General features: G+C 46.7%; 1 protein-coding gene across 3 annotated transcripts in view; it reads right to left on the bottom strand.

The window, feature by feature from the left end:
• Nucleotides 1-13,156, bottom strand: part of LOC135510323 (myotubularin-like) — a 55,793-nt gene that overhangs the window by 19,259 nt on the left and 23,378 nt on the right. For 2 of the 3 annotated variants that reach the window (XM_064931160.1, XM_064931159.1), the window contains 7 exons: nt 11,317-11,389; nt 10,373-10,467; nt 5,300-5,410; nt 4,937-5,038; nt 1,999-2,082; nt 1,491-1,640; nt 183-368 (listed from right to left, as the gene is read on the bottom strand). In XM_064931160.1, coding sequence (XP_064787232.1) covers nt 183-368; nt 1,491-1,640; nt 1,999-2,082; nt 4,937-5,038; nt 5,300-5,410; nt 10,373-10,467; nt 11,317-11,368 — 780 coding nt within the window. In that variant the 5' untranslated portion in view covers nt 11,369-11,389. Of the gene's footprint in view, nt 1-182; nt 369-1,490; nt 1,641-1,998; nt 2,083-4,936; nt 5,039-5,299; nt 5,411-10,372; nt 10,468-10,746; nt 10,809-11,316; nt 11,390-13,156 lie in introns of those variants that run through there. The other variant, XM_064931161.1, reaches the window with a different exon arrangement.

The raw sequence follows: 13,156 nt of genomic DNA, 5'->3' as shown, positions 1-13,156 counted from the left end.
TCTGGGAAGTACTCTTACAAGGAATCCAGAAACGTACCTAGAAAAGTCCCACGTATCTATGACAGCTCTGTCTGGATGATCCATGAGGCCGACACCTACACACCGCCTCCCAGCGGAACCCAACCAACGCACCTCATGACACACAGACATGACCTTTCAACATTTAACCTTTGACCCCTGACCTTGTTGGCGACGGCGTTGACGCTGGGCCGTGCATCGTAGATGGTGAGCTTGGCGGTACCGTTAGCCTCCCGGATGAGGTCCAGGTAGCGCTCGTCATCCTTGTTCCTCTTCCCAGACATCCCCACCAGGGGCTGGGAGCAGCGGCAGATAACAGCCTGGTTCTCACGGTGGATCCACGACAGCACCTATAGGTTGGGGGGGACAGAGAGATGGTTAGGTAGGTGGGAGGGGGTCAAAGAAAGAACAGAGGGATGAAGAGACATGGGAGAGAAAGAAGATATGGGTACAGGGAATGAAAGGGGGGAAAGGACGGCAGGAAGAGGGTGAGGAGGGTGGGAAAGGACGGCAAGAAGAGGGTGAGGAGAGTGGGATGAGGGGGAAAGGACGGCAGGAAGAGGGTGAGGAGGGTGAGATGAGGGGGAAAGGACGGCAGGAAGAGGGTGAGGAGGGTGAGATGAGGGGGAAAGGACGGCATGAAGAGGGTGAGGAGGGTGAGATGAGGTGAAAGGACAGCAGTAAGAGGGTGAGGAGGGTGAGATGAGGGGGGAAAGGACTTCAGGAAGAGGGTGAGGAGGGTGGGATGAGGGGGAAAGGACTTCAGGAAGAGGGTGAGGAGGGTGGGATGAGGGGAAAGGACGGCAAGAAGAGGGTGAGGAGAGTGGGATGAGGGGGAAAGGACGGCAGGAAGAGGGTGAGGAGGGTGAGATGAGGGGGGAAAGGACGGCAGGAAGAGGGTGAGGAGGGTGAGATGAGGGGGAAAGGACGGCAGGAAGAGGGTGAGGAGGGTGAGATGAGGAGAAAGGACAGCAGTAAGAGGGTGAGGAGGGTGAGATGAGGGGGGAAAGGACTTCAGGAAGAGGGTGAGGAGGGTGGGATGAGGGGAAAGGACGGCAGGAAGAGGGTGAGGAGGGTGAGATGAGGGGGGAAAGGACTTCAGGAAGAGGGTGAGGAGGGCGAGATGAGGGGAAAGGACGGCAGGAAGAGGGTGAGGAGGGCGGGATGAGGGGAAAGGACGGCAGGAAGAGGGTGAGGAGGGTGGGATGAGGGGAAAGGACGGCAGGAAGAGGGTGAGGAGGGCGGGATGAGGGGAAAGGACGGCAGGAAGAGGGTGAGGAGGGCGGGATGAGGGGAAAGGACGGCAGGAAGAGGGTGAGGAGGGTGAGATGAGGGGGGAAAGGACGGCAGGAAGAGGGTGAGGAGGGTGAGATGAGGGGAAAGGACGGCAGGAAGAGGGTGAGGAGGGCGGGATGAGGGGAAAGGACGGCAGGAAGAGGGTGAGGAGGGTGAGATGAGGGGAAAGGACTCACGGGAATGCGTCCTCTGGACCTGAAGGTACACACTTTCCTCAGGTCTTCCTCTGTGGCTTTGAAGGGAACCACCAGTATGGTGGGGTAGGTGTCGCACAGCTCATAGTTGGCATTGATGAATGTGACACGCCACTTGTCATTGGGTAAGCCCTGGTGACGGGGGAGACAAACAGCCAATCAGAGAAGAGATTGCAGGCTGATTTTCAGGTAAATGGTTAAGACAAGAGGATTCTAATATACCACAATGCTTTGCATAAATGAGGAATAATCCTAAACAATGGGACCAGCTATGCTCGTTTAACTGCGCTGGTCCCATGAATCGGTTCATTTTCAAAAGCTTCGTGGTGGAATGATTAGGTCGTCTTCACCTGGGTATCTTCAAGCGACACTATTTAAGCAGACTAAGTGGCCGAGTTAAAAGCTGGGATATTGGATCTATCCCAACACAGACAATCTAGAAGACTGGCAATAACAATGACACATTTAGTAAGACAATGATAAGTCCAACCTGCCGTCTGAACTCTTCCATGGGTTTGTACACACTCCAGCCATTCTCTTCAAATTTCTCTTGACTCAGGTACGCAAACAGAAGCTACAGAGACAGAGAGAGAGACAGAGAGAGAGAGAGAGACAGAGAGAGAGACAGACAGACACAGAGGCAGAGAGGCAGAGAGGCAGAGAGGCAGAGAGACAGAGAGACAGAGAGACAGAGAGACAGAGAGACAGAGAGACAGAGAGACAGAGAGAGAGAAAGAGAGAGAGAAAGAGAGAGATTGACTTTACCAAGGTTTTATCTGTCACGCAAACATGGGAGAGCTTCGCTAAATCAACTGCTTATTGTGAGTGAATGCTGACTCTTCTCTAGTGATGTGCGACAGGGTAGCCTAGTGGTTAGAGTGTAGAGGCGGCAGGGTAGCCTAGTGGTTAGAGTGTAGAGGCGGCAGGGTAGCCTAGTGGTTAGAGTGTAGAGGCGGCAGGGTAGCCTAGTGGTTAGAGTGAAGAGGCGGCAGGGTAGCCTAGTGGTTAGAGTGTAGAGGCGGCAGGGTAGCCTAGTGGTTAGAGTGAAGAGGCGGCAGGGTAGCCTAGTGGTTAGAGTGTAGAGGCGGCAGGGTAGCCTAGTGGTTAGTGTTGGACTAGTAACCGGAAGGATGCAACCTTTTCCATTCGGAGAGCCAAGTTATCCTACCATTTCTACTGATCTGCGTGCCAGTCATGGCTTTCGTATGCACATTTTCATGGAACAGTTTCATTTATAATAAGTCTTCATATCTCAAAATCAATGTCATGTGGTTAATCAAGATTCTAAATGAAAATGATACAAATCTAAAAGTAACTTTATTGTCAACATGTAAAAATAGCCTACATAAAGCCAACAAATAAAAACATTGCAGCCCGTAGGTAGAAAATATCCTGATTAAAAAGAAATATCCTATAAAATCACATTGGCTACACTTGGCCTGTCTGCATGGAATTTGAAACATTGTATCGACTATTAACTTGGTCAACTGGAAGCTTGTTTTAGCAAACTTGCAACATTGTAGAAAATATTCTGGGCCCTCAGTTTCCCACACCAGTGAGCTCTGGATAGAGACACACAGATGTTATCTGCCCAAAGGATAAGAAGCAATCAGGTAGGCCCATTTCATGATGTTTCCACCTAACCAGAATCTGACATGTTTTTCATGCGTAGTGGTTATCGAAAGGGAGAGAGAGCTGGACAGATTCTTCAAATAGGCTACATTGAAGAACTATTCATTCTCAATGGATGTAAAAACAGACTTTGTTTACTTGCTGTTTGAGGCAAAGAAAACATGACTTTGAGAAGCTCCACAGTGATGGTGAGTTAAGACAATCAGAAATAGTATCAGATCCCCAAATAGGCACATTTATAAGCCCACATTTGCATGCAGGCCAGGTAGAGTAGTCAAACTTTTAAATGTGAAATAAGGTGCGTGTCCTTATTCAAGATGGTCTTTTTGTTTGGAGCGCTCCTGTCAATTAATAAATTGACAACTGGTAAATGGAATGCAATACACCAAAACGTTCTCCTCACAAGTGATGGGCTCGATTAACAACGTGTCCACTTCAACAATGGCAACGACAAGACTATAATAATAATAAAAATAATAATAATAATATGCATCAAGAGAAATTCCCGTAACCAAACATTGTAGATTAGAAATGATGGTAAATGTATTGGTGATACTGTTGTACCTTCTCTGCGGCCTCATGTATTAGTGATACTGTTGTACCTTCTCTGCGGCCTCATGTATTAGTGATACTGTTGTACCTTCTCTGCGGCCTCATGTATTAGTGATACTGTTGTACCTTCTCTGCGGCCTCATGTATTAGTGATACTGTTGTACCTTCTCTGCGGCCTCATGTATTAGTGATACTGTTGTACCTTCTCTGCGGCCTCATGTATTAGTGATACTGTTGTACCTTCTCTGCGGCCTCATGTATTGGTGATACTGTTGTACCTTCTCTGCGGCCTCATGTATTGGTGATACTGTTGTACCTTCTCTGCGGCCTCATGTATTAGTGATACTGTTGTACCTTCTCTGCGGCCTCATGTATTAGTGATACTGTTGTACCTTCTCTGCGGCCTCATGTATTAGTGATACTGTTGTACCTTCTCTGCGGCCTCATGTATTAGTGATACTGTTGTACCTTCTCTGCGGCCTCATGTATTGGTGATACTGTTGTACCTTCTCTGCGGCCTCATGTATTGGTGATACTGTTGTACCTTCTCTGCGGCCTCATGTATTAGTGATACTGTTGTACCTTCTCTGCGGCCTCATGTTTTGGTGATACTGTTGTACCTTCTCTGTTAGTGCGGCCTCATGTATTAGTGATACTGTTGTACCTTCTCTGCGGCCTCATGTATTAGTGATACTGTTGTACCTTCTCTGCGGCCTCATGTATTAGTGATACTGTTGTACCTTCTCTGCGGCCTCATGTATTAGTGATACTGTTGTACCTTCTCTGCGGCCTCATGTATTGGTGATACTGTTGTACCTTCTCTGCGGCCTCATGTATTGGTGATACTGTTGTACCTTCTCTGCGGCCTCATGTATTAGTGATACTGTTGTACCTTCTCTGCGGCCTCATGTATTGGTGATACTGTTGTACCTTCTCTGCGGCCTCATGTATTGGTGATACTGTTGTACCTTCTCTGCGGCCTCATGTATTAGTGATACTGTTGTACCTTCTCTGCGGCCTCCACAAAGGGTTAGTCCACTCAGACTGTCTCCTGTGACATCATTTAAAATGTATTTATTATTGCTCGACTAAAAAAAACTATCATTGCCCAAGCAAAGACAAATAACAGGATACAGCAAACAGATCATCTAATAAAAGCACTTCTCTTGTACAAGCATAGTTATTATACAGTTGTTAGAAGGCGGTAATGATATCAGGTGACTAAATAAAAGGTGTGTACGTACCAGACCGTGGGATAGGGGGAAGGCATATTTAAACAGGATGTCAAAGATGTCCCTTCTGCTGTGTCCCTCCTGCTTCAACGCAAACCTCAGGTTCCTCATGTCCTGTTGGGAGAGACATGGCGTTAACAACCGGGAAGACGGACGCACGTTAACACAGGACACACAAAATGCTGTCAGTACTAAATTATTGATCCAAGACTGGAATGAACCTTTCTGTACACAATGTTCCAACATCTCAATTTGCTACACTCCTGTTTTTATACATAGTGGTTCAGTCCTAGTCTGGTTGTCAGATCTAATTGGACTGAACCACTATGTACGTATATTCATAGGGGTGGTCAGGACCATGACGCAGTATCTGACCTTGCAGGTGATGTCCAGCCCGTATGAGTTCTCCCCCCGACTGGAGGCTCCGCCCATCTTCTCCACCCGGCCAATGGCGCCCAGCGGAACATCCAGAGTCACCGCCGGGTCCTGTGATATCACACAAAATACAGACATGTGATTGGTCCTGCTGGGAGTCCAGTGATATCACAACAGAATACACCAGAGGTGGAAGATGGGTCCTGCAGTAGTTGAATTGACATATAAAGACATCGGTGTCGTGAGGGCACAAACTGATCCAGGCTGTATCACATCAGGCCGTGATTGGGAGTCCCATAAGGCGGCGCACAATTGGCCCAGCTTCGTCCGGGTTTGGCCGGGGGTCGGTCGTTATTGTAAATAAGAATTTGTTCTTAACTGACTTGTCTAGTTAAATAAAGGTTGAATAAAATAAAAAAAAATATTGTGTAATGTGAAGTTTACTCTTGAATACATTTTAGGTAGCTAATATTTCATCTGCAAGATTAAGCCACTTAATTAGCAAAGCATAGGCTTAAATGGAAGACATGGGCGTAGTAGGAGGCGCTTACGTCATTTCAGTTTATTTCACCCTCATCTTACCAGCTAAGTTGACTGACAACACATTCTCATTTCACAGACACAACCTGGGAATAGTTACAGGGGAGAGGAGGGGGATGGATGAGCCAATTGTAAACTGGGGATGATTAGGTGGCAATGATGGTATGAGGGCCAGATTGGTTAATTTAGACAGGACACCAGGGTTAACACCCATCTTATGATAAGTGCCATGGGATCTTTCGTGACCACACAGAGTCCGTTTAACGTCCCATCTGAAAGACAACCCCCTACACAGGGCAATGTCCCCAATCACTGCACTGGTGCATTGGGTTATTTTTTTAAACCAGAGAAAAGGGTGCCTCCTACTGGCCCTCCAACACCACTTCCAGCAGCATCTGGTCTCCCATCCAGGGACTAACCAGGACCAACCCTGCTAAGCTTCAGAGGCAAGCTAGTAGTGGGATGCAGGGTGGTATGCTGCTGGCTAAGCCACCAGAGTCGATGGTGTGTGTGTGTGTGTGTGTTAGAATTTGTGAGGTCAGCATATTGTTAACATGTTGTCAGGTGGTGCATTACAGAGAGTGGAGTCTACATCCCAAATCGCTCCCTATTCACTACTTTTGACCAGAGCCCTGTGAGCCCTATGGACCCTGGTCAAAAGCAGCGTACTATACAGGGAATAGGGAGCCGTTTAGGACAGAGACTGGAATAAAGAGCCTTGCTTCTGCTGCTGTATCCCTGTAATAACGTACTCCATCACTGACACACACACAGTCAATAACACACACACACACCTCTCAGCCTGACTGATGGTCTGATAAAGCAAACCTTGGGTCCTGCGTTTCTGCTACATCTAAGATTATTTAACTCTCCCCCTCTTCTCCTCCACAACTCTCCCCCTCTTCTCCTCCACAACTCTCCCCCTCTTCTCCTCCACAACTCTCCCCCTCTTCTCTTCCACAACTATCCCCCTCTTCTCTTCCACAACTATCCCCCTCTTCTCTTCCACAACTATCCCCCTCTTCTCTATCTCACCAATGCCCTCATACCTCTTCAATTGAATTGACTGTTCAAAAACACTAGTGGTGCCAGGAGAGAAAGAGAAAGATTAAAGAAAGAGATGAGAGAAAGAAGAGAGAAAGGGACATGGGGTTCCCATTCGTTTGTGTGTTGGAGATGAATGTCTGTCGTCTGAAGAGTGAATCTACAAGTGGATTACACCTAGAGCAGGGTTTCCCCAACTCAGTCCGAGGCCCCGCCTGGGAACACGTTCTGGGTTTTCCCCCAGCACTACACAGCTGATTCAAATGATCAACTCATCATTAAGCTTTGATTATTTGAATCAGCTGTGTAGTGTACGGGGAAAAAAAAAAAAAAAAAATGTGCACCGAGTTTAGGAAATGCTGACCTGGAGTATACTCCATTTTGTCGATTGTTTGGTCGACAGATTTTTTTTTTAGTGAAGCAGTCGCAAATTGATCTTATTCGTGCCAGTCTCAGTGGACGAGTCCATTGTGGAAGCCGTAGGAATGGAACAGTCCATCAGTCTAAGACAGGCATAGGCAACTTAAATCACGCATGATGCGAGGTATGTACCTTGGCATGCCAAGCAATTCAAAATTGCATTTTCCTAAACTATTTCATAGTTTTCCATAAATGGCGACTGCATTGAACAGGACACAGTTTGTGAGAGTATTCCTACAGTGTGTGTGAAGATAATGTGTCTTGGGTATAAATGTTAAGTTAAGGGGGGGGGGGGGGGTTTGTGGGGGCCTCCCGAGTGACACAGCGGTCTAAGGCTCTGCATCGCAGTTGCCACTAGAGATCCTGGTTAGAGTCCAGGCTGTCTCAGCCGGCCCCGAACGGGAGACCCACAGGGCTACGCACCATTGTCTCAGCATCGCCAGGGTTAGGGAGGTTAGGCCGGCAAGGATGTCCTTGTCCCATCGGGCTCTAACGACTCTGGTGGTGGGCCGGGCACATGCACGCTGACACGGTCACCAGGTGTACGGTGTTTCCTCCGACACATTGGTGCGGCAGGCTTCCGGGTTAAGCGGGCATTGTGTCAAGAAGCAGTGCGGCTTGGTTGGGTCGAGTTTCGGAATGACGCACGGCCATCAACCTTCGCCTCTCCCAAGTCCGTACGGGAGATGCAGCGATGCGACAAGACTAACTAGCAATTGGATGCCATGAAATGGAGATAAAAGGAGAAGTAGTAAGATGCACAAGGCAAGTCTTTCTCCAGAATGCGCTCTCTCCCGCCAATTTGTGCACATTCATTGTTTCATAACTTAAATGGTGTAAATTGTTTGTCCTTTGATTGTTAGTGTCTATCAATTCCCATATCACCACTAGCACAGTTAATGTTAATTCACATCATTTCTAATCTACAGTGTTTGTTTGGTTATGGTAATTTATGTTAACGCATTCAATATTTTATTAATATAGTAGATTACGGTTGTCATTGTCAGAGTTCAACCCATGCTACACTTGTGAGAAACAAGGTTTTGTTCATTCCATTTTACCAGTTGTCAATTTATTCATTGTCTTTTGTTTGGAGCGCTCCTGTCGATGTTGAGTAAGGACACACACATGATTCCACATTGAAGTAGGCCTGAAGAAGTCTACCTGGCCTGTACGCAAAGGTATAGATGTGCACATACAGTTGGGCTTAAAGCATCAGACAAGCTCAGCACATACAGTTGGGCTTAAAGCATCAGACAAGCTCAGCACATAGAACACATAGGGTATTACAGTATTTGGAAAAATACACAGGGGAGGGGGGGGGGTGGCGACAGCCATATTGCTTTATTTAAGACTAACCATTATACCCACCAACACGTAACACTTGATTTAGCAAGTTGAGGTGGACCGTCTCTCCCCCTCACCTCGCAAGTGGTCCTCAAACATTGCTTCCTTTCTTCCTCTCCCCCATACCCCTCTTCCTTTCTTCCTCTCCCCCATACCCCTCTTCCTTTCTTCCTCTCCCCCATACCCCTCTTCCTTTCTTCCTCTCCCCCATACCCCTCTTCCTTTCTTCCTCTCCCCCATACCCCTCTTCCTTTCTTCCTCTCCCCCATACCCCTCTTCCTTTCTTCCTCTCCCCCATACCCCTCTTCCTTTCTTCCTCTCCCCCATACCCCTCTTCCTTTCTTCCCTCCCCCATACCCCTCTTCCTTTCTTCCTCTCCCCCATACCCCTCTTCCTTTCTTCCTCTCCCCCATACCCCTCTTCCTTTCTTCCTCTCCCCCATACCCCTCTTCCTTTCTTCCTCTCCCCCATACCCCTCTTCCTTTCTTCCTCTCCCCCATACCCCTCTTCCTTTCTTCCTCTCCCCCATACCCCTCTTCCTTTCTTCCTCTCCCCCATACCCCTCTTCCTTTCTTCCTCTCCCCCATACCCCTCTTCCTTTCTTCCTCTCCCCCATACCCCTCTTCCTTTCTTCCTCTCCTCCATACCCCTCTTCCTTTCTTCCTCTCCTCCATACCCCTCTTCCTTTCTTCCTCTCCTCCATACCCCTCTTCCTTTCTTCCTCTCCTCCATACCCCTCTTCCTTTCTTCCTCTCCTCCATACCCCTCTTCCTTTCTTCCTCTCCTCCATACCCCTCTTCCTTTCTTCCTCTCCTCCATACCCCTCTTCCTTTCTTCCTCTCCTCCATACCCCTCTTCCTTTCTTCCTCTCCTCCATACCCCTCTTCCTTTCTTCCTCTCCTCCATACCCCTCTTCCTTTCTTCCTCTCCTCCATACCCCTCTTCCTTTCTTCCTCTCCTCCATACCCCTCTTCCTTTCTTCCTCTCCTCCATACCCCTCTTCCTTTCTTCCTCTCCTCCATACCCCTCTTCCTTTCTTCCTCTCCTCCATACCCCTCTTCCTTTCTTCCTCTCCTCCATACCCCTCTTCCTTTCTTCCTCTCCTCCATACCCCTCTTCCTTTCTTCCTCTCCTCCATACCCCTCTTCTTTTCTTTTCATCCCCTCCATACCCCTCTTCCTTTCTTCCTCTCCTCCATACCCCTCTTCATTTCTTCCTCTCCTCCATACCCCTCTTCATTTCTTCCTCTCCTCCATACCCCTCTTCCTTTCTTCCTCTCCTCCATACCCCTCTTCCTTTCTTCCTCTCCTCCATACCCCTCTTCTTTTCTTTTCATCCCCCATTCCAACAACTGCCAACTGTGTTCAGTACACATATAGTAGGGTGCTATAACAAGCTCAATGCAGATCAGTGATGTGTGGGTGTTGCCCATCTGTCATAGATCTTGGTCTACTTCATTAGGACTCCTTCAATCATACAAGACCACCATATACACTGTAATATAATGTTTTAATGCCACATCCAGCTAGGGCTAGCCTTTAGATCAAACAGGTCTTTGACACCAAGGAGCAAGCATGGCTCTATACTTCTAAAGCAGACATGTCATTTAGACTGACTGGGAATTCTGCTGACTTCAATCTGTCTGCCCCAACCACCGCCACAGATGTCTAGGAGTAGATCACCCCTCTAGAATGTGTGTGTGAGTGTGTGTGTGTCACTCACTGCGTCTGCACTCTTGAAGTAGAGTCTGTAGTTAGTGATGAAGACTTTGCCTTTCAGAGCTCCACTGAATGGACAGATATAGATGATGTCTTTGTCTGGAGAGAGAGAGAGGGAGAGAGAGCGCGAGTGAACGAGAGAGAGGGTGAACGAGAGAGAGGGTGAACGGGAGAGAACAAGAGGAAGAGAGGGACGGGAAATTACCTACTAGATACCACACCCATTTCCACCATCCACTCCCACTGAACCAGCCATGCTGACAATGACCCATATTGTAACCAAACATGAACCACAATACAACACTAACAGCAAGACAAAAGCTGCACTAAACCTTTCTGTACTTTCCACAAAACTTCCTATCATTCTCCTATTCTCACCTCTTTTCTTCTTAATTCTCCAAGCTATAGCTACCAGAAATGACTTCACACACAGATAGAGAGAGAGAGAAAGAGAGAGGAGAAAGAGAGAGAGAGAGGAAGAGAAAGGAAGAAAGAGAAAGCGAAAGAGAGAGTGCGAGAGAGACTACTAACAATTCAAGCCGACTTGGTTGGAGAGGTTCTATATTTAGTCTCTCCTGTGACAAAACCAACATGGTTTCTCTCGTTATATTTACTGTCAACATAGTAACAGAACACAGATCAGATTCAAATACAAAAAAAACAATCACCACAGAAGTGAAGCCAAGTCATTCTAAGATTCTAAGATCTCAGTTAAAACACAGTTCCCATTAGATAGCCTTCCTCCAGACTTGAGGCCCTATCAGACCGAACGTATACAAATATTTCTTTGTACCTCACTAATACTAATAGAATAGGAAGCCGAGAACAGTCTCCCAATGTCCAACGGTCTTAGAACAAGTATCCATTGTGGATAGACCATGTACCCCCAAGGGTACTAGTGCCCCCAAGATGAAAACAACAAAAATCACTGGCTTCGAACACACACACCTATGATCCTCTCCTCTCCGGGCAGTAAGCTGCAGTCGGCCAGCGGCTCCATTTTCAGACTCTCTCTGGACGCCTGCAGAGCAACAGAGGGGTATTAATATGACAGAAAGACACAGACAGAGCCGGGTATGACACGACTGTAGACGTGTACACAATTACTGCGGTTCCTTAGCACTTTTCCTTTGTAAAAAAATAAAATTAAAAAGTCAATATTACAAGCACTTGTAATCAAATGTTGGCCCCCCCAAAAAAAATTGGGGGGGAACTGAGCAAATGTTTAGGTCGTGAGTGGAAACTTGAAGCTTGTGAGAATTTTGTGCAACTTCCAGCACAGTTTACAGTGAAAACATTAGTTTTAGACGGTAGCCAATAGGATATTGTGACTATTGGAGCATAATGTAGGTCTACCAACAGAATCAATGGAGCAAATCCCAGAACATTTCCACATGGAAATAGCTTTCGGTGTCTATAATAGAGACTACAGTAGCCTATATGTTGTGTTCAGTGCAGGACTACAGATTTGACATTAGTACGTTTTGTTGACTTGGTCTGTAACACCATGGACCAAATAGAGGACTGTCAATTGCATTTGTCTGCATGTATTTGCACACACTGTATAGAGATTTTTCTATTGTGTTATTGACTGTACATTTGTTTATTCCATGTGTAACTCTGCTGTTGTTGTCTGTGTCACACTGCTTTGCGTTTTCTTGGCCAGGTCGCAGTTGACCTACCTGGTGAAATAATAAACAATGCGAGAAAACACTTGACAAAATAGCATGTATTAGTATTACCATACAGAGAATTAGACACTGTAGGCTACCGCTCTGACTACTGGCTTATTTACATATTCAAGCCTCAAAATACAACACTGCCCCGTTAATTAAGGCATAAGCTTTTTTACCTGGCCGGCTTTTTAAAAGACAGCTGGAAATGTAGCCTACGCGTTGTGTGCTCTTGTAGGACGCAGTAACTTCCCAGAGCTGGGCTAATAACTCGCCAACATGTACCTGCGCTCTGATCTGAAAAGCACCTTCACTCCCAGGTGATTGAAAGACAGCTCATGGTGGTGCTCTGCCTACAACAAAATCACAGACTCAAATCTTGCAAAGGTACATTTGTTTTGGTTTGTTGCATTGAAAAAGGGCTTATAAATGTTTTTTATGTGATCAAATCAACAGTATCTAGTTAGCGAGAACTCGGTGACATTCAAATCACTTGTGTCTCTGCGAGGCATTTCTTCTGTGCGGCAGTCCTGCCTAAAGAGGGAACATTGCTTGTAATTACACCATGTAATCCACACAACATTAAGGACACCTGCTCTTCCCATGACGTAGCTTTCACCTGGTCAGTCTATGATCCCTTATTGATATCACTTGTTAAATCCACTTCAAAAGCAGCGGAGATGAAAGGAGAGGAGACCGGTTAAAGAAGGATTTTTAAGCTTTGAGACAATTGGAGACACGGATTGTCTATGTGTTAAGTGTATTTGAACGGGATATGGTAGTAGGTGCCAGGCGCACCGGTTTGGGTCAAGAACTGCAAAGCTGCTGGGATTATAACGCGCAACAGTTTCCCGTGCACATCAAGAAAGGTTCACCACCCAAAGGACATCCAGCCAACTTGACACAACTGTGGGAAGCATTGGCGTCATAGCAACATGTTCTCAGTGGTTTTGTTACTCAGTGTATTTCTCTGGAGATAATGAGGGGTGTCAGACACCAGTAGAACTGGTCTGTTCACTACAACAGAGATGTAGCCTATGTAATTAGCACCAGTCAAAAGGTTTAGAACAACTACTCATTCAAGGGTTACTTATTTTTACTATTTGCTACATTGT

Source organism: Oncorhynchus masou, chromosome 23, assembly GCF_036934945.1.
Source record: "Oncorhynchus masou masou isolate Uvic2021 chromosome 23, UVic_Omas_1.1, whole genome shotgun sequence".
Classification (NCBI taxonomy): Eukaryota; Metazoa; Chordata; class Actinopteri; order Salmoniformes; family Salmonidae; genus Oncorhynchus; species Oncorhynchus masou.
The sequence above is the reverse complement of the archived record's forward strand: the minus strand, read 5'-3'. Positions and strand labels throughout refer to the sequence as shown.